Source organism: Ipomoea nil, unplaced genomic scaffold (assembly GCF_001879475.1).
Source record: "Ipomoea nil cultivar Tokyo-kokei standard unplaced genomic scaffold, Asagao_1.1 scaffold3056, whole genome shotgun sequence".
In the NCBI taxonomy this organism is placed as follows: domain Eukaryota; kingdom Viridiplantae; phylum Streptophyta; class Magnoliopsida; order Solanales; family Convolvulaceae; genus Ipomoea; species Ipomoea nil.
The window spans coordinates 560885-581988 of record NW_017619484.1 but is presented as its reverse complement, the minus strand read 5'-3'; the positions used below and the strand labels follow the sequence as shown (position 1 = coordinate 581988).

Sequence of the window (21104 nt, the reverse complement as noted above, 5' to 3'; positions counted from 1 at the left end):
GCCGATAAGAATTTTCAGGCAGTGATTACCATGTGTAAAAAAAATATTCACAAGTTGTTTGCTTCAGGCAAACCAACATGATGTGAGTCAATTTTGACTTTTAGAGAGTAGCATAGCATTAGAAAAAAAAACAAACCAAGTATTTAACATTTACCTCACTTAAAGGTAAGGTTGTAATACCTGCATATTTCCTTCCCCAGATCCTTTATGATATGAGGGCCTCATATTGCTTGGAATGAGTTAGCTATTTCGCAGATGTGCATTTTAACCAAATACTCAAAAAAACTTTGTGGACATGCAGCGTAAGGCATTAAATATTGTTATGCCTAAAACACTAAATAAATCCATTCATATCAATTAGCACATCTTATAGAAATTACAGATGATTTGGCATTATGGAAATTACATACTCCCAAATCCACATCTATACTTATGAAAATATAGCAGGACAAAAGAAAAACAAATATGCCATAATGCAATTGAATCGGTGTGAAAAAGCCACTGAAATAAGTTTGCTACCAATAAAACCCTATAGTTTCTTGGCAAATATATGTAGCCTTGGTAGCAAGGTCTGATGCAAAGTATAGTTAACTATATATATATAATGTCGAGAGAGAACATATCAAGACAAATTCAACTTTGCAGCCACATTGGATTCTAATTTCAAAAATGCAAAATATAAGCTCAATAATATGCATGCTCATCAAGAAGCAATATCAGTTCTACAAAGAACATGTTCTGTATAATGAAGCTGCATTTTTACTTCTGATATCAAAGTGTAAATAGAAGCTGTGTGCAAGATCCTTTCAACAAGAATATAATTCACAATTATATTACCTACAGCATTCACATGATATCTAAGATTATAGCATGCACAGCACGGCACCTCACATAATTTGCATCCACAATATTTTACATTTTTACTCAAAATTTGTGGCAGCATTCAAAACAGATCCATTATTCACATCATATACTCAACTTTGCATTTACTAGATTATCAACAATATTGCACAAGCTAAGCAAAATAGAATCTGACCTCAAGAATGCTGCGCTGTTGTATCCTTTTACCTCGAGGCAGCCAAAGAAACAGAAAAGCCAAAGCTTCAACCTCCATTCGCCTTCATCAATGTCCTCTTTTCTAACACAATTGAACATGTTAAACACCTGCTTCTCAGTTTATTTAGGATGTAGAGCAAAGTACTGATAACGTGTTGGATTGCAAGTTAGTTTGCAGGCCTTTAGCTCGTGAAGAACAGTAAGAACGAGAATAAGAGTAGAAAGATGAGGGAGAAAAGGAGGATAGATCCATTCATCATCATCCATCATAGTACAATGATATATATACAAGATACACTAAAGGCATACAATAATGAAGGATAATTACATCCGTTACAGACGTTACAAAGCTACTATATTAATGTCCACCATAAGTTTTATTTATAACAGACATTAATTAAATGACTTCAATTTTGATGAAATTAAGGGAGCATATATGATTGTAAGTGCAGTGTTGATCTGATTGATATCCCTTTATCTAAAAGGTCTTGCCTTATATTAGCTTGTGAAAATAATAAAGAGAGTCACAGCTTGATTGAGAATAATAGGAGGACATATAACATATATATATATATATACACACACACATATATGTGATGAGTGAAACTGATCTGAAGACTTGGGTTTGGTTTGGATGAGCTTTATTATATCTACTAGTTTTTTTACGTGCTTTGCGCGAATGGAATAATGCCCAATGATTATTTTTAAATAAGTATTTCAAAGTATATAAACACAATATTATATCGGAGATGTTCATGCATATGTAAATAAATACTGAATTTGTTTATTTAAATCGGTAATTCAAAATATATAAATGCAAGATAATATTTATTGAATTTTCTAATCGATATTTGGTAGTGGTAGTTTTCCCCTCCCTACATGTTTCATGCATTGTGAGGTCGTGGGTTATCATGTGAATGTATTGAACAAAATATTAATATTTATTATATTTGTATAAAATACTTGGTAAATATATATATATATATATATATATATATATATATATATATATATATATATATATATATATATATATATATATATATATAATATTTTGTATTATAACTTTGATATTTAATTACAAGATAATGTAAAAAGAAGACAATGGACAATGCAGTGAATATAATAAATTAATAAATTTGAAGGTAATGAATCTTTGAATTGTAAAAAATAAAGATAATATAACTAATGAAATTATATCTATTTTTAAATTTTTTATAAAGAATAATTTTTTTTAAAAAATAAAGGCATTATAGAAATCTAATTCTAAATTAATTAAATGCATAAGTATTATTTTTTGTTGTAGCTAATACTTTATTTCTATCTACATCTACATCTACATCTATCTACAATCTACAATTCTAATAAGAGGCAATAATGTTAGGCCCTTAACTGGAACAAAAAAAAAATGTTGGTCCTATTGTTTCTTAAAATGAATGGTTAATATTATACTATTGTTTCTTAAATGAATGGTTCATATTATTTTTATTTTAGTATTTTTTTTATTGATTTTCCTTATTTACCATCTATTATATTATTTTCTTCCCTTAAATAACCTAAATTTCGTTAGCATAAACTTTAATAACGGAATATTCCGTTAAGTATTTATTATTTTAACTTACACATTAATTTCTATAAGAAAAGTCTTAGTTTCGAACCACATCCCAATTAGAGTTGGCATAATTGTTAAACATATACTACGAATATGTTAAAATATATTTAAAATATATATAATATCAAATTTAACATAAACTTTGTTCAAATAATTAGTCTGACTAAATACATAACATTCAAAGCTAAGCATCAAAGATTATAAATCAAGAACTTTAAAAATCATTTGATCACAAAAAAACTTAATATTCTTTTAATTATTTAGATCAGAAAAAAACTTAATATTTCAATTATACTTTTGCATTAATATTTTTTGTATGTATTTTTTTTTTTTTAAAAATCAATGATTGCATTATTGTTGATGAAAAGTATATACGCCACTTTATTACTCTTATTAAACTAAATAAAGTAGTAGCTACAACAAAAAACAATACATATGCATTTAATTAATTTAGAATTAGATGTCTATAATGCCTTTATTTTTTAAAAAAATTATTCATTATAAAAAATTTAAAAATAAATATAATTTCATTAGTTATATTATCTTTATTTTCTACAATTCAAAGATTCATTACCTTCAAATTTATCAATTTATTATATTCACTACATTGTCCATTATCTTCTTTTTTACATTATCTTGTAATTAAACATCAAAGTTATAATACAAAATACATTATATATATTTATTTACCAAGTATTTTATACAAATATAATAAATATTAATATTTTGTTCAATACTTTCACATGGTAACCTACGACACACATCTCACAATGCATGAAACATGTAGGGAAAAACTACCACTACCAAATATCGATTAGAAAATTCAATAAATATTATCTTGCATTTATATATTTTGAATTACCGATTTAAATAAACAAATTCAATATTTATTTACATATGCATGAACATCTCCGATATAATATTGCGTTGATATACTTTGAAATACTTATTTAAAAATAATTCGTTGTTGAGACAAATTGTTTTGAGAGTGTGTCAATGACAATTGTTACAATTCCTGTCAATATAGGATATAATAAATAATTCAAAATATATAGTTACAATAGATATTGTTATAATAATATATAGTAAAAATTAACTTACAAATTTCTTTAGAAGTTTTCATGCATTGATAAAATTCTGATGTCTAAATTTGTTCAATTAGAGCCAGCGGGATGTCAGCATTGTCATTCGTTAGAAAATGATCCTACCGTTTTAGAGTCCAGGTGTAATTGTATTTATGATCAACAATTTTGTAGTTAGGTCGCACAGGCCTGACAATGATGTAAGAACAATTTTGTCCGATAAAAAAATAATAGTATAATATTTGTAAAGTAATGTACAATAATTGTACCATTATAAAAATACATACAAAAAATATTAATACCATAACGACCTAAATCATACCAATAATGCAAAAGTATAATTGAAATATTAAGTTTTTTTTTTTTCTGATCTAAATAATCAAAAGAAGATTAATTAAACCAAAAAAAAAATAAAAAAAAAAACTTAACCTAAATATGTTTTTTTTTTTTTTAAATGCATAAAAATCAAATGATTTTTAAAGTTCTTGATTTATAATCTTTGATGCTTAACTTTGAATGTTATATATTTAGTCGGACTAATTATTTGAACAAAGTTTATGTTAAATTTTATATTATATATATTTTAAATATATTTTAACATATTCGTAGTATATGTTTAACAATTATGTCAACTCTAATTGGGATGTGGTTCGAAACTAAGACTTTTCTTATAGAAATTAATGTGTAAGTTAAAATAGTAAATAGTTAACGGAATATTCCGTTACTAAAGTTTATGTAACGAAATTTAGGTTATTTTAAGGGAAGAAAATAATATAATAGAGGGTAAATAAGGAAAATCAATAAAAAATACTAAAATAAAAATAATATGAATCATTCATTTTAAGAAACAATAGTATAATATGAACCATTCATTTTAAGAAACAATAGGACCGACATTTTTTTGTTCCAGTTAAGGGCCTAACATTATTGGCTCTGATTAGAATTGTAGATGTAGAGATGTAGAGATGTAGAGATACTGCATGATTTCCGCATTCTAAAATATTATTTGTGTTACATTTCAATAGGCTTTCCTTCTCAGCTTATATATGCAACCTACTAGAAGAGTTTATTTAGTGCATGTTGTATATCCCAATTGTATTTATTTAAAAAAGAATGTTTTTTTTTTTAAATATAAAAGTTTTAAATGTGAAACTTCTTCTAAAAGCATGCCCTCTTTTTGTATTTTATTAGTTTTAGATTCTTTTCTCTTTATACCTGACATATATATAGTTTATGCTTTTGCCCCCAAAAAAAAAAAAAAAAAAAAAAAAAAAAAAAAAAAAAACCTCATAAAATGTGAATTACACCAGGTAGTGGCAATTTATATCCTGCATCATGGCGCGCGTTGTATTGTGCGCCCATATACAAAACGACGTCGTTTCAATTTTTTTTTTTTTTTTTTTTGAAATTTCGCTACCCAGTGTTTGGCAGTTAAGTTTCTTTAAAAAAAAAATTCATGTTAAAAAATGTACATAATGTTATACTAGAATACACATAATTGTATACATGAATGTACATAATTATATAACAAAATACACATACTCTTTTTTAAAAGATAATACACATAATCTAACATAATACATAATAAACATAAACTTTTAACATAATACACATCAACTCTTAACATAATACACAAAAATTTCCTGATTCGGATGTACATAATTGTATAAAAAAAATGTACATAATTGTATAAAAAATGTACATAATAAAAAATATACATAATTGTATAAACAAATATACATAATCATGTCAACTTCCTACCGCGCCTCCCAAAACGACGACGTTTTGGGAGCCGCGGGGCGCACAGTGCAGTGTGCGCCGTGGTGCAAGGTATAACGATTGAGCTAAAACACTAAGGAAAATAATTTTTATTTTACACAAATTTAATGAGAAGAGAAGTCTTCACTAAATGCATTTGCTAGGAATAATGGTATGAATTGATGATTTTAATGATACATATATAATAAGTTAGGAATTTAAAACTCTCAAAAATTTTCATATTTCAAAACAAGTTTTTATTAGACGTTAAAGCAAAACGATCTAATCAATACAACCAATATAGACTTAGCACAAACAAGTAAAATTGAAAAAGAGTAGAGAATTTAGTTTTAAATAAGCACAAAACAATTCAACAAGACTAAGAGGACATGAACCTGTATAGACCTCTCGAGCTGATACCGTTGAGTAGAATTGTGAAACTCAAAGAATACATTATTGTCTGTAGCAAAACGATGAACAAACAAAGGAAAAGTGGTTAGGTGAGGAGGAACATGGAGAACACCATTCAAGAACAAAGGACAACTAGGAGAAGGTATATATTGTTGGTCATGAGGGGGTGAATAGACTCTATGCAATTTTAAAACTTTGCTTCGAAAGAGTTATGCACAACGGAAAATATATGTTCCTTTTTAGTTTTCTTTGCACACTTTCGTTAGAAATCGTCTTAACGAGAGGATTATGAATGCAATGCAAGGCAATTAAGTAACGAGAGACAGAGAGAGAGAGAGAGAGAGAGAGGGAGGGAGGGAGAGAGAGAGAGAGAAAGATTTTTATAGTGGTTCGCATGTTAACTAAACCTACTCCACTCTTCTTTCACAACTCGTGAAATGGTTTGCACTGTCACTCCTTAGTACAAACTAAGTTAAGCTTGCTTCCTTGATCACTAAGCCGGACAACAACTTGTTAGGTTTTTCAACTCCTCCGAGTTTACTCCGCCTCTATCAACATCAACCGAGTTGAGTGTTGGAAAGAATTGATGTTATCTCCAACTTGAAATCTTGACTAGATGATGACTTGATCTTCGTATAAACTGCAAGATTTCTTGATGTTGTGAAGACTTGAAGAGCTTGATAATCTTTTAGAAGAGTCTTCACAAACACACGCTGATTGTGAAAGCTAGTAACTTGAGAATTTTTGAAATCTTTTTAGATAGCAATAGAGTGATAAAAACCAACATACATCTTCTTCAGGTGACGAAGAGGGGTATTTATTGGGTGATAAATCCCTCTGTTGGATGGTGATGGAGATTTCAAACCTATTAACCAGCAAGTAATGACCTCTGGGTAAGGAAACTTAAATGCGGCTGTACTGTATAGCCGTTGGCTTCAAAAAGCAACCAACCATTTTGTCATTTTGTGCAGACTGGTTGTAGTATATTTTCAAACAAATAAACTTTGAGTAACGAGTTATCGATCCACAGGAAAGTGGGGTATTAAGCACCAATTACTAATTTATTCGTAAGACTTATCCTAATGATTATGATTGAATGTTGCAAATAAATAAAGTAAAGCAATGATTCAGAGTTTTGAAATCAATATAGAGAGATTGAGATTCATGGGATTTAAGTGTTTAATCCCCAAGTGCCTAACCTAAAGTAATATTAAATCTGGATTTAAACGAGTGTGAGGATGCAAGGTGGTATAGAGTTACTCATGTAGGCACTAACACTAATGAATATCTACTCCCGTAGTATAAACACCCAATAAGAACAAGAACAAGCATTCATAAATAATTCCTAATCACTACCATCCCCGGATGTGCAATAATCAATAATTAAAACTCCCTAACAAATATGTCATTTCCTATGGTATAAAAGTTAAGTGCAATTGTGTGAACTCTCAATTATGCCTAACTCCCGTTATGACATAAACAAAACAATGAAACAAGTAATTCGTGCCCTGAACTACTCGCAATGACAATAATAAACACAATTGCAACACAAATTTAAAACCCAAATAATAATATATTAAAGAATCTGAGAGCACATGCACATAGGTTCATAAACACTTTTACCCAATAATCCCTAATGGAATTTAGCCACACATGGTTAAATTATACATAGCAAATATAATAAAAGAACTACAAATCATCAAAGAGAGTAAAAGATTGAACCACACAATTTCTCCAAATCTCCCTAGTCTTCTTCTTGATTCCCAAGACAACTTGTGACTCTTGATTTCTTTTCTTCTTGTCTCCAAAGATCTCCCAATGAATATTAGGGTTGAGGAACATGGGATTTTATAGTAGGAATCAATCCCGGAGGAAATAGGAATTTTTTGCTCAAAATTGGGCCGAAATCGCACCTGGGCCGCCATTTTCGATGCGTCGAGTCTTAATCCTCAAATTTCATTTGGATATTCCTAGGCTGAGATATGGTTCAAAAACCAAACTTTCACCAATCTGTGCGAGAATTTTCACTTATTACTCTTTTGCTCCACTTTTACCTTGGTTTGCCCAAGTGATCAAGACCATTGAAAACACCACTCTGTGGCCCAAGTGTCCGCAAAGATTGGTACCCCTGATGAACTCTTGAGCGCCAAGGAAATCAACGAGCTCACCTAGGGTTATGGGTTGACCGCGAACCGAGAGAGAGGCGGTTAGGTTTTGAAACTCTGGACGTAAACCACGAAACACATAAAGATTCATCTCTTATAACCCAACCGGCCTACTGGCCAAGGCAAGATCCTCTAAATAACACGGGCACGACCAATATAATCAGCAACCGTGGAATCTCCATGGCTTAGAGACTGGAGTTAGCCAAGGAGATTTAACGAGCGGGCGCAAGAAGTGGAAGCCAAAGACTGTTCAATTGACTCCCATACCTCCCGTGACGTACGGCGTCCAACGGCGAGGTGCATGACTTCTTCACTGAGAGAAGAAATCAACATAGACATAAGAGCCCGATCATGCCGAAACCACGATGTGTGTTCAGGATTAAGGACGGGCGAGGCGCCTTCGACAGCAGGAAGAAACGGCGCCGGACAGGGATGAGTCCCATCAACGAATTGCATGAGACCGTGTCCGTCAAGAAACGGTACGACTTGAGTTCTCCAAAACAGATAATTTTTATGGGTAAGCTTAATACTGATAAAGTGATGAGCAGTAGAAAGAGAAGTAACAGCTGAGCTAGCGGAAGACGTGATAACTGCATTGGAAACGGTTCGTTCGGAGGAGTTAGCAGATTCGTCAGCCATTGGAATAGAGGAAAAAACTCTAGCTTAACTGATACAAAATGAGAACTGAAGGAAACTGTTACAACTTTACGGACAAGGGGAATATATATACAAGATGAATCATAAGGAGACTAAAATAGAGAGGGGAATATATATACAAGAGAAATCATAGAGAGACTAAATATGGAGTCATACTGTGACTCAAATACAAGAAACCTAATACTACTCCCAATAATAGTGACTATAGATAAAATTGTGTGGTTTTTCATATAAAAAATGGAAAAAAGTGCTTAAAAAATACACATTTTCCATTTTTCCAGAAACTAATCCCACCCACGGCGACAATAGTTATTCTGTGGACGGTGGTCCACATAGCTGTGTGGACCACGGTCTAAAAACGACGTAGTTTTGCTTAATTTTATTTTTTTGTGTGCCTAGCTGCAACATACATTTTTATAACTCATCATGTACATTATTCTAAAGCATAATGTAGATTATTCTAAAACATAATGTACATTATATTTTTCCAGATGTTTCATTATTCTAACACGTAATGTATATTATTTTAATACATAATATACATTATTCTAACACGTAATGTACATTATTCTAAAACATAATGCACATTATTCTAACACATAATATACATTATTTTTACTCATAATATTCACGACGATATTTTAGACCGTGGTCCACACAGCTGCGTGGACCGTAATTTGCGAACTTTATTTTTATTATTTTTTTTTTGAAAACCCCTTAGAACTTTATTTAAAACAACATTGAAGTGAAAAACTGATACTGAACAAAACATTAAGGACAGAATCACAAGTAGATAAGACATTGAGGCTCAAATTAAACTTGGAATTTGACTGACTACATATATAATCTCTTATAAATATCTCCATTTTTGTTTTTAATTCCTAGAACAAACAATATTTACATTTACATATGCAATAAATCTCCTATTGAACAACCAGAATGAAATGTACTTTACTGGATGGAAATGATTCTACCAAGGCATAGAAGCAGTACCTCCACCATCCCCACTCCCAGGAAGAACAACACCCTCAGTTGTCCAAAACTGGCTTTCCTCCTCCATTCCTGAATCATCTTCAGAACCAAACTCTTCTTTGTCTGTATCATCTTCAGAGCCAAGATCATCGAGCTCGAATAAATCATCTAAGCCATCATAAGAGACATCGAAGTCATCATCAACTTCCTCATTCGAATCAGCGCTTGTGATAAGCTCAATGGCTTTGCCTTTACCATATGCCTTCCTCTTCTCCCTTCTCAATTGCTTTCCTTCCCTAACCAGCTGCATAAACTTATCTTTGATAACCAGTAGCTCATCCTTCTCCTTAAGCCTACCATCGTCATAGCCTTCAACCAGAAACACAGAGTGTCTCAGCCCCTTCAAACTCACATAGAACAACTCGGGGTGCCTCACCAGCATTGCCCTCAACTGGTTTGACAACCCGAAGTCCTTCCTGAAATGCGTCAAGTGGTCTACCAGAGTCCTCTTCTCGACCATCATGCCTAACACCTCCCTCACAACCGCACAGGCCCTTTTCTCCGCCTCAATGGACTCCTTGGGGAAATCCTTCACTTTTGATCTATACGGACACACATCCGGGAGTTCATTGAACTTCACGAGATAATCCTGATGCCGTCTCTTCAAATTGATCCCCTTTCTGAGCCCCAAATGTTTAAATCTCAGTGGTCTATCGACAATCAGCCCAAGTGAAGCAGAGTCAACTTCAAGCGAGGGTAAAGGACGAGCCAAACTCGAATCCCAAGAAACAAGCTCAAGAGCCCTTCCATAGGAAGTGTCCACAACTTTGAACCTATCCGGGAATTCATTGCAGAGGCGAGAGCGGAAATTAACAGGCAAGCCAAGATCAGGACCAATGTGGACGAGCTTGGATAACAAAATCCTCCGATGCGATGAGAGCATTAAAAGCTTCTGGAGTTTGGCAGCTAACAAAACTGACATTTTGGACTTCAGCTCATACTCTCTAACAGCAAGAGCAGCTGCAGCTGGAGTGAGCCTAACACATAGCTGGGAGAGTGGTTTGGTGGCATTCAATGGAGTTGGAGGTGTGGGGATAGTGAAGAATTCGAAGATGGTGGGATAACGATGGATCATGGAAAGAATAGAGTGGGTTTTGGAGAGAGCCAGATAGGCACGACACTTGTAAATAACTTTGAGGGGCAAGAAATGCTTGGGTTTCGAAAGGAGCAGCGTCTTTAGCTTCTGAATGAAGCGGATTTTGTTGCTCTTTACAACATGCCTGTCCAATGACCGATCACGCACTAGCTTGAAAGGACCAGAAGAAGCACGAACAGTTGAAACCCTAACACACACTGTTGTTGTTTTGGGTCTGAGCACCATAGCATCCACAACACACCACTCTTTGCTGCTTCGGCCCGGCAGGAAACTGGAGTGGAGAGGAGTAAAATGGGAGTTGCTTGGGAATTGAAGTCTTACTGGTAGCGTGAGCATTGTTTACTGTTTCATCAGCCAAGCCGGTTAAGGCAAATAATCAAACATTTGGTAGGCGTCACAGATTGTAGTCGTTGAGGCAAATGATCGAACACTTTGCAGGCTAGTCATTGAGGCAAACCATCTGAGACAATCTATAAATTATGGGTTCTGAGGATCATGCTTCAAGCCTTTCTAATAAGTCTCCAAATCTTTTCAGAATCTAGTCTCAATGATTGAATACTTGGTAGGCGTCACTTCCTCCGGTCAGAGAGGCAAATGATCGAACACTTGGCGGCGTCACTGGTTCTGGACTTCTGCCTGTTAAAGAAGAGCTAGGGACTCAAAAAGGCGATAAATGTGTTTAGATGCGCTTGAATTAGAAATGAGATTTTTTTTGTTCGTTTATTTGTGCAAAAATAGTGCATTCTATGAATATTCGCTTGAAAATATAAAATTTTCATATTTGATTCAGCTTATGTAATTTTTGGTTAAAGTTTCTATGACTTTATGAGATCCATGTACTATAATGTTTTGTTTAATTTAATCCTTATACATTTATTTTGTGTACTTTAAAAATGGTACAATTAAGGACAATAGTTAACGGTGTTAATATTACCGTTAATTGACGCTAATATTATCACAATCACATCGTGATATTTATATTATAACTCATATATTATTTTATAAATATTTAAAATTAATTATTTTTTATATATCGAGGAGATTTAAACAATAGACCAAATCCATAAAAAAAAAAAAAAAAAAAAAGACCATTATTAAGTACCACTTCACTACATCTAGTCCCACTTCACTACAACATGCACATCGGCTATGTTATGAAAACCTAGCTGAAAAGGTAGCTAAAAGTTGAAAAACTATAAGCTAAGAGAAGAAAATTGAAGAGTTGTTAACTAGCTGATTATACTTAAAAGTGTTTGGTAAAATTAGTTTTTTTTGATAAGCTGATAAATGTAAAGAGACTAAACAAAGATATTTTCATAAAATTTAAATGATGTGATTATTATATTATTTTTATATTATTAAATATATGAGATATATTTAATTTATAAAAAAAATGTTTTTGTTTTTATAATATATATGAGATATATATTAAATTAAAACAAAAGAAAAAAATTGGGAAGGGTAATCCGAACCGATCAGTTTTCTGCTTTTTTTATTTATTTATTTATTTATTAATAATAATAAATATATATTATATTAAATGTTTAAGGTGAGATTTGAACCCTTACTCATTTGGTCATAAACTAAGAGCTTTACTCACTAAGCTATAGCCACATTCATGTTTATATTCACATTTGTATGCTAATAAAGGTATACGACATTTTTCATTAAATGTTGCACACTTCAGATATAATGAATAAAATTGTCCGTACTACATTCTTGTTAAACTAAAATACCATTATACCGTTATTACACCGTTGCTATTTAATTCTAAAAGTTTCATAATTCTATCATTATTATCAAGCACACACACACACATAATTAACTATGATATCTTTTCCTATTCTTTAATTATCATTTTATTAAAATCATTATATAATTACTTTAATTGTTGATTATATTTTAATTAAATTTCTATGAATAGTAAATCACATATGTGTGTGTGTATATATAAAGATACACACACATACCAATATATGTTACCGGGTACTAGATTAGCATTATAGATATATTATTTATTTATTGTAAAAACAAAATATAAATTATATCAAAATTGTTTATATTATTAATAAAAAAATATATAAATTTTGTTCATCTCTATAATTTTCAAATACGATGATTAAAATTTACTATTTTAAGGAATTGCGAAATATAATTTGAACAATAATTTGTAATTATTTGCATTTATCAATTTTTTAATGTTGGACATAAATTTTCGTGCATCACGTGTACAAAATGTTAGTATTATATATAAATATTATAATAATTAATAATTTTAACTCCTCAAATCCTCAAATCTCAACTCCAAGTTGTAAGTCCCAACATTTGGTGTTTTAATAATTTTTATTTTTCAAATATTAACTATAGATGAATGATTCTTCATCTTATCATCAACAAAACACTTCAAGTGGCACTCCAAGTGAGCCAACTAAACAATCGGTCAGGCAAAAAAAGAAACGTTCAAATAGTATACTTTCACCAAAACCGAATCGAATACCGAACCGAAACCAAACCAAACCGAAACCGAACTTTTCAAACCGAAACCGAACTCTATTTTAAACCGAATGGTTTAATTTTTTTAAAATCGAAAACCGAAACCCGAAGTGCCCAGCCCTACTTTAAGGAGTTGCTGGGCAGTGAAGAGTTGCGAAAGAGAATGAATAAAATATAGGAGAAGAGAAATTAAAGTTCAAAAGAGTTTTAATTGGAAAGGGTAAAGGATATCATTTATTTAATTAATCTGGGGCAGCGCGAATCAATAAACCCGATAAACAACGGATAATGTAAATGGATAGGTAAAATAGATCAAACAAGTGTTCTAGGGTCGCGGCGACCAAACATTATATTGAATAGTGATTGTCAAGCTATTACAATGGCTAGGTAATGCTATTACAAAATTGAGGTAAGACAAAGACATGGAATGTGTCCTAAAGGGACAAGAATGAGGTTCTTTACAGTGGGGCAATGCCCGTGGCCCCACCCGTGGGGAACAATTGTTGATGGTGCGGGGATTTGTTCCACGTGATTCTTTTCTTCTTGGTATTGATGTTTTGACCTCCCGTTGTTGAATTATTGAGCTATTTGTGAGTCTTCTTGATGTTCGTATATCTAGAACGATGTGTTAGGAATCCATGTTAGGATTTGGTGTCTTGAATCGTGCTAAGGGTCCAACTATGTGATTCGTTGGGCTAATATGAGTCTTGAAGGTTCGTTGGAACCATTTTGGTTTACCCGCTTGATGAGCATGCTAGTTTGATGTTGTTATGCTAGTATGTGTGGTTGTTCCTTCTTATTGGGGTTGGCAACTTGCGTTGTCAATCATTTTGATGTTGGGTTGTAATCCTTGATTGTTGAGTATTGCTCAAGTTTTTGTTGATATCTCTAGATTGATTCTTATGATGTGATCTTGTACAAATCGTTGTACTCTTTGTTGATACTTGATTGGGGCTATTAATGAGCCTTAGTTTTCTTAATGATGATGACTATGTGTGAATATGAATGAGATTGGTGGTTTGTTACTTGAGTTTTGCTCACATGATCGGTGGTTTGTGACTATGATATTTAATGGTACCCTTGTGTACTGAGAGTTCGACGGTGAATGATTGGCGGTGTTGGTGGGGGGACGACGGTCTCACGGTCCTAGGCGGAATAAGGTTGGACTCAGAAGTACAGGGTGGCACTAGGAGGTAATGGTTGGAACTGAGATAAGGCCGGGGTAGCCATAAGGTTGGAACATGGGCATAAGGTTGGAACTTGGAACGTGAATATGTCATTATGTGATTTATTGTATTTCCCTGCTTATATGCATGTCTTTGATGAACTCTACCTTGTGAATGGTAGGTTGCATCTAGAGTTGTGTTGTCCCTTGTTGTTGTGGTTTTGTGGTCTTGTTGAGGTTGATGATCCTCGTTCTTGTTGAGAGTGTGATGAGTCTTTGATGTTGATCTTCTTCTGGCTTTCAAATGATATATACTGTATTCCTCAGTCTCAAACGCTTTTGATTATATCTATCTATATATTATGCTATTTAACGCGTATTGATGGGTTACCAACATTATTCGCTGACCGGGTGTTATCCTTATGTTTTACAGGTTTTGCTTAGTAGGAGAGCGCGCTAGTTGTGGACTCTAGTTAGCGTAGCTTCGTTTTTCCCTCTGTTTAGTTTTGGGCCTGTGAGCCTTAGATAGATGTGGCATGTGTGCCTTAGACAATATGTTGCTTTGATGGATTTTTGTAGACTTAGCTTGTGCACCCATGGTTTTATGGGTGTGACATAACACCTTTCCCGGTTTATAATAGCTTTCGTTTTATGTTGATTTATGTTTAGTTTGCTTATCTTTGAATTTAAGTTTTAAAATGTTGGTAAAAATCGAGAGTGTTACATATAGAATTTATAGATAACCTCATATTTAGTATTTTTTTTTATTAAATTTTAAAATAAGATTGTAATAAATATTTTTATGAAAATAAATAATGAAAATTTTAAAAATTACAATAAATATTACTCCGTATATTATAGTGCAAGTATATAAGTATATTACGGAGTAATTATTTTTAGTTTGAATTTAGAAAGGGGGGTTTAGATTGATCAAATGATGTATAAGTTTATATTTATTAGTGTAAATTTAGAATATAATTATAATTTATTTAGCACTAATATAATTTAGAGTTAATTCCATGAATGATCCCTTAACTATTAATATTAATCAATTTTTATCACTGACACACAATTAGACCATATATGGTTTATTGACTATTGACATTTACCAATTTTCAATTCGCTTTTGACTTTCAACTTGAACATAAATTGTCCATTGATTATTGATGTTGTTCCAAATTTAGTCATGTAGTTAAATATCAATTTAGTTAACATTAAACTTAAAGGTAATAATGCAAAAATTTTGGTTCTTCACGTTCCTACTAGTGATGAATTCACTGCATTAAGTTTATGAACCCAATTTGCTTATGTCAACAACAAGCCAATATGTACACTATTACACTTAATTTAATGTTTATTAAATGATTTTTTTTCACTAGATAACCAAATTTGGTACAAAATCAATAGTCAATGGACCATTTATGGTCCAACTAAAAGTCGAAGGTAAAAATTGGTAAATGTCAATAGTTAATCGATCATTCCTAAATTAACTCTATAATTTATATGTAATATTGTTACTTCATAATTATAATATTATTAAGTTATAAAGTTTATAAAATGTATAGTTTATAACTTTACATAGTTTATGTAATAAACATGTTAATAACGACTGTACTTAGATTTTGATGATGCTATGACTGTATTAGGACTTTAGATGCTCCATATATTTCAGTGTATGTAATCAGTTAGGTATCTTTAGTCTAGGCCAAAAATGTACACAATGGAGGTTGATAAAAGTTATGAAGACTTTCTAAGGTCGGTGCATGGTCATTGGTCCTTCTATGTACCCAAAACCACCCTGTCTGCTAATGGTTACTGGCATCGAGAGAATTCTACAAATTTGAAGATTGAAGCTTTTGCAGAAAATGTCATGATACAAAGGGAAATCAAAGACAAGATAACATCTACTGGCTGTGAACATAGGACCCGGGCATTTTATGGCAAACACGTTTTTACAACAAGCATGGAGGTTATGCTCTTTTTAAGAAAGAAGTGTGCGCCTACAAGAATATATCACAGATTGAATCTTAAGAGATGATTATTTTAAGGTACGAAAAAAATAATTATTTATGTTTTCCATAAGTGAAAAAAAAAATTATGTTTTCCATAAGTGAAAAAAAAAATAAATTTTTTTTTTTTTTGAAGGTACTCAACATGGCTATATTTTCATTTAATACTCCAATGAGGTAATATGTATTTTGATGACTCAGGGCAAATCTTTCGCAACCAAGGGAGAATGATGCAGAACAAGAATTGAGGAAATAATAGAGAAAAGTCTAAGAGACATAGAGTTAGTTTGGTGGCTACTTTTTATAAAAAAATTGAATTAGCTTTAAATGTTATTAATTCTCATTATGTTTATATTATAGTTTCTATGCATGTTTTAAGTATTTACAACTCTTCCATTTTTCTTGTCTATTTAAAGAGACTTTTATATTGAGAAGTTGAAGTTTGAATATTGAAAGTCTTTGAGTTTGAGTTATAATTGAAGTTTGAATATTGAAAGTCTTTGAGTTTGAGTTATAGTTGAAATTTGAATATTGAAAGTCTTTGAGTTTGAATTATAGTTGAAATTTGAATATTGAAAGTCTTTGAGTTTAAGTTATATTATTGTTCCTTTAAAAAAAAAAAGTTATATTATTGTTTGTGTTCTTCCTGTTCTCCTTGTTCTGCATCAAATAGGCCTCTAGGGCCTGGCCTATTCCACCCCTAAATATAGTAATAATCCCTAAAGAAGTTAACCAATATATATTCTCAACTTATTCGTGGCAGATTAGCAGCTCACGTGCACGGTTTTCTCTTCAATTCGCACATAGAAATTAAATCTCACTATGCACCAAATACAATATAATAATTCTATACGGGTATGACAAACTGGAATTTTATTTGTACGGTGGACGAAGCAACCGACTCTGATCCCTCATGATACGGCTTCAATTCCTTCGGGTTTTGCATCCTATCCTGGACATCATCTCATCAACGCCAAGTTCGTGGCTGCATCAAATGGCCCTCTAAGTTGTGATTCCGTAGGTTAGCAAAGAAAATCAATCAGCGGTTCTCCCTCTAAAGTTGGGGGCCCTGTGCGGTAGCCCAGCTTGCACAGCCTAAAATCCGGCCCTGAATATAGTCAAGTTTCACATGCAGGAACGAAGTAAAACGAAACTAACTAGCTAATAACAAACAGGAAACCAATAACCAGATAGATAGAAGAGATCAGATCTGCATGCAAGTTTGAAGCTAATTAAGTAATATAATTAGCTAGCAGCTTAGCGATCAAAATTAGGATCGTTTGGGCGAAGCTGCTTGCACAAAGTGAGGTAAACCAGATAAAGCAGCCTATCCTTGGCACCAGTCCTGTGATTCTTTGTGTGTTCACAGAAATACTTGAGTTGATCCAGGGTGCAACACCCAAGCAGCTGCCCCAGTAACAAGAAGAGCCAATTTATGGCTCTCTTACTGCGACCTATCACCGGTTTTGCGCTGTTGTCTTGGTGGCAGTAGCGGCACCTGGGGAGCGTCGGGGTCTTCCAAACCTCGGGCGCACGCTCGTACATTTCGTCTTTGTTTTCCCATATGAAAACCTCCAATTGTGAGAACATGTCTCTCAAATCGAGCTCCATTTCGTACTCGCACTCGCACCTCTTGCACTTCACTCCTCCCTTGATCTTCTCAATCTGGTGGGATAAGAGATGGTCTAGGGTATGTACTATGGCAGGCCTATCGGTGGCCCATTCGTAAGGTGGCAGGAACGTCTCGCCCTCGCCCTCGACCTCGTTCTCTTCCTCACCCTCACCTTCACTACCCTCCTCCCGCGGGGAGGAGGGTGGTGAGGGGTTTGGAGGGTGGGCACTTGGCTGCGGTGGTGGTGGTGGCAGTGGTGGGTGGGCACTTGGTTGTGAAGACAAACTTAGCTGCCATTCAGATGGGCCCGCCCCCGCCCCCGCCCCCTCCAACTGGGAGGAAGTTGGAGGGTGGGCACTTGGCTGCGGTGGTGGCGGTGGTGGCAGTGGTGGTTGTGAAGACAAACTTAGCTGCCATTCAGATGGGCCTGCCCCCGCACCTTCCAACGGGGAGGAAGTTGGAGGGTGGGCACTTGGCTGCGGTGGCGGTGGTGGTGGCAGTGGTGGTTGTGAAGACAAACTTAGCTGCCATTCAGATGGGCCTGCCCCCGCCCCCTCCAACGGGGAGGAAGTTGGAAGGTGGGCACTTGGCAGCGGCGGTGGAAGCTCCGAGGACGAGGAGGATAGTGGAGTGGACAAACTTAGCTGCCATTGAGATGGGGTTGGAGGCTCCGGAGGGGTCGAGGATGAGGGTGGAGTTGAGGAAGAGGGTGGAGTTGAAGTTGAAGAGTGGTTCGGAGACCACAAGGAAAGATCAAGCATATAATCATGTTTGGGATTGATCCGAATGGCTTTGCCATTGTCGTCATTGTTGTTGGTGTCTACATTCTTCCTCTTTTTGTCCATGTCCTGGTTGGTGGTCGACTTTTCGTCTTGGTTAGTCATGGTTCGGAGCGAGCTAGGGTAATAATTAAGAGCTTATCGAAGGAGGTTTTGTTAGAAACATATATACAAAGCCAAGGAAAAAATATAATGGCTGATTTTTCGGATGAATGTACGCACGCACAGTTAGAGATATGATAGATATCCACTCAAGTTTTATCGCAAAAGACTTCCTTTCCTATCAAATTCCAATTCTTGGACCGGTTGCGATGCGTTTTTTTTTTTTTTTTTTTTTTTTTTTTTTTTTAACGTACGTGTATGCAGCGGTTTGATGATTCTCGTGACCCTCCCATACAATATAACTTATGCTATGTATACAATTTTCAATATGTGAATTGTTAATTAAATATGCTTGGCCCATAACAATATAGGTCTGTTTACAATATATAATCTAGCACAACCCCAAATTTCTGGCAAATTATATCGTGCACCGCGGTGCATAATCGATTATGAACCGCGCATCAGACACTACAGTGTGTCTAAATTGATACTATCAAAACGATGTCATTTTATTTAATGAAAAGAAACAGAATCTTCACAAAAAATAACTCTGTTCATCAGTTTCATTTTGTATACACTGGAGTTTCAGTTCAACAAAACTACAGTTTCATTTCGATATAACTACAGTTTCATTCAATATTTATACACTCAAATATGTGAAAATGTTATTTAATTTTATTTTATAAACACTATAATTTCATTAAAATACAATCACATGATCATTTGAATATAATTACAGTTTCATTGTACAATATACACTCAAATATGTGAAATGTTATTCAGTTTCATTTTTAAATATACTGTAGTTTAATTTCACCACAACTACAGTATCATTTTGATATAAGTGTAGTTTCATTTGATAATATAAAAATAATACGTGTGCCAGTGTCGGTTTAGACTTTAGACACACTGTAGTGTCTGACGCGCGGTGCATAATCGATTATGCACCGCGGTGCACGATATAACGACCCCAAATTTATTCGGTCGTTATATCGTGGACCGCGGTGCACGGTAAAAAACAGCGTCATTTCTTTAAGTAAAGAAACGACGCGCCGTTACAATTAACGGAGCATGCATTTTTGGTGTATTAATTACCAACTGAAACTACAGTGTATCTAAACTGACACTGCATCACGTATTATTTTTATATTATCAAGTGAAATGACAATTGAAATGAAATGAAACTGTAGTTGTGTTGAAATGAAACTGCAGTGTATACAAAATGAAACTGAATAACAATTTCACATACTAGAGTGTATATTAACCAGCGAAACTGTAGTTATATAAAAATGATATTGTAGTTGTGTTGAAATGAAACTGCAGTGTATATAAAATGAAACTGGATAACATTTCACACATTTAAGTGTATATTGTGCAATGAAGCTGTAGTTATATCGAAATGATCATGTAGTTGTGTTTTAATGAAACTATAGTGTATATAAAATAAAATTAAATAACATTTTCACATATTTGAGTGTATAAATATGGAATGAAACTGTAGTTATATCGAAATGAAACTGTAGTTGTGTTGAACTGAAACTACAGTGTATACAAAATGAAACTGAATAATAGAGTTACTTTTTTGCAGAACGGCGCGAAACGGATGTCGTTTCTTTCATTAAACAAAACAACGTCGTTTTGAAACTCGATCAATTATGCACCGCAGTGCACGATATAATTTGCCAAATTTATTTGCGTACTAATTAAACAGATTTTTTGGGACCAAAAATAAATTATTTTTGTTAATAACTTTGTATAATTGTATTAAAGTAGGTTACTATGAGAGTAGAAAACTAATGACATTTGTACGTGTACATGGTTAAGATCAGGTCAGAGACAAATACCTTATAATGGATTGAGCATGTCACAACTTTGTAGACTGGTATAGATTGATGAGGAAAAAGATGAAGCCAAAAGTGCATTAGCTGTGCCAAAGCACGAAACTTATGTACAAAAGGTTGATGCTACTGGTAAACATATATGTTTAGTATAATGAAGTGTTTAAATAGTATTATTATTACAACTATACGTTTACAGCTGTGTAGGCTTAGCTTGTAATTATTTTCTTATATAAT

At 33.4% G+C, this 21104-nt stretch overlaps 1 protein-coding gene across 1 annotated transcript; it reads right to left on the bottom strand.

Moving 5' to 3' along the window:
* Nucleotides 1–9554: 9554 nt before the first annotated feature.
* LOC109164139 (protein ROOT PRIMORDIUM DEFECTIVE 1) lies at nt 9555–11547 on the bottom strand. The gene is made up of 2 exons (XM_019312926.1): nt 11429–11547; nt 9555–11329 (listed from the first exon to the last, which is right to left on the bottom strand). The coding sequence occupies exon 2, from the start codon at nt 11203–11205 to the stop codon at nt 9712–9714; it is 1494 nt and encodes a 497-aa protein (XP_019168471.1). The 5' UTR covers nt 11206–11329; nt 11429–11547; the 3' UTR covers nt 9555–9711.
* Nucleotides 11548–21104: the final 9557 nt, after the last annotated feature.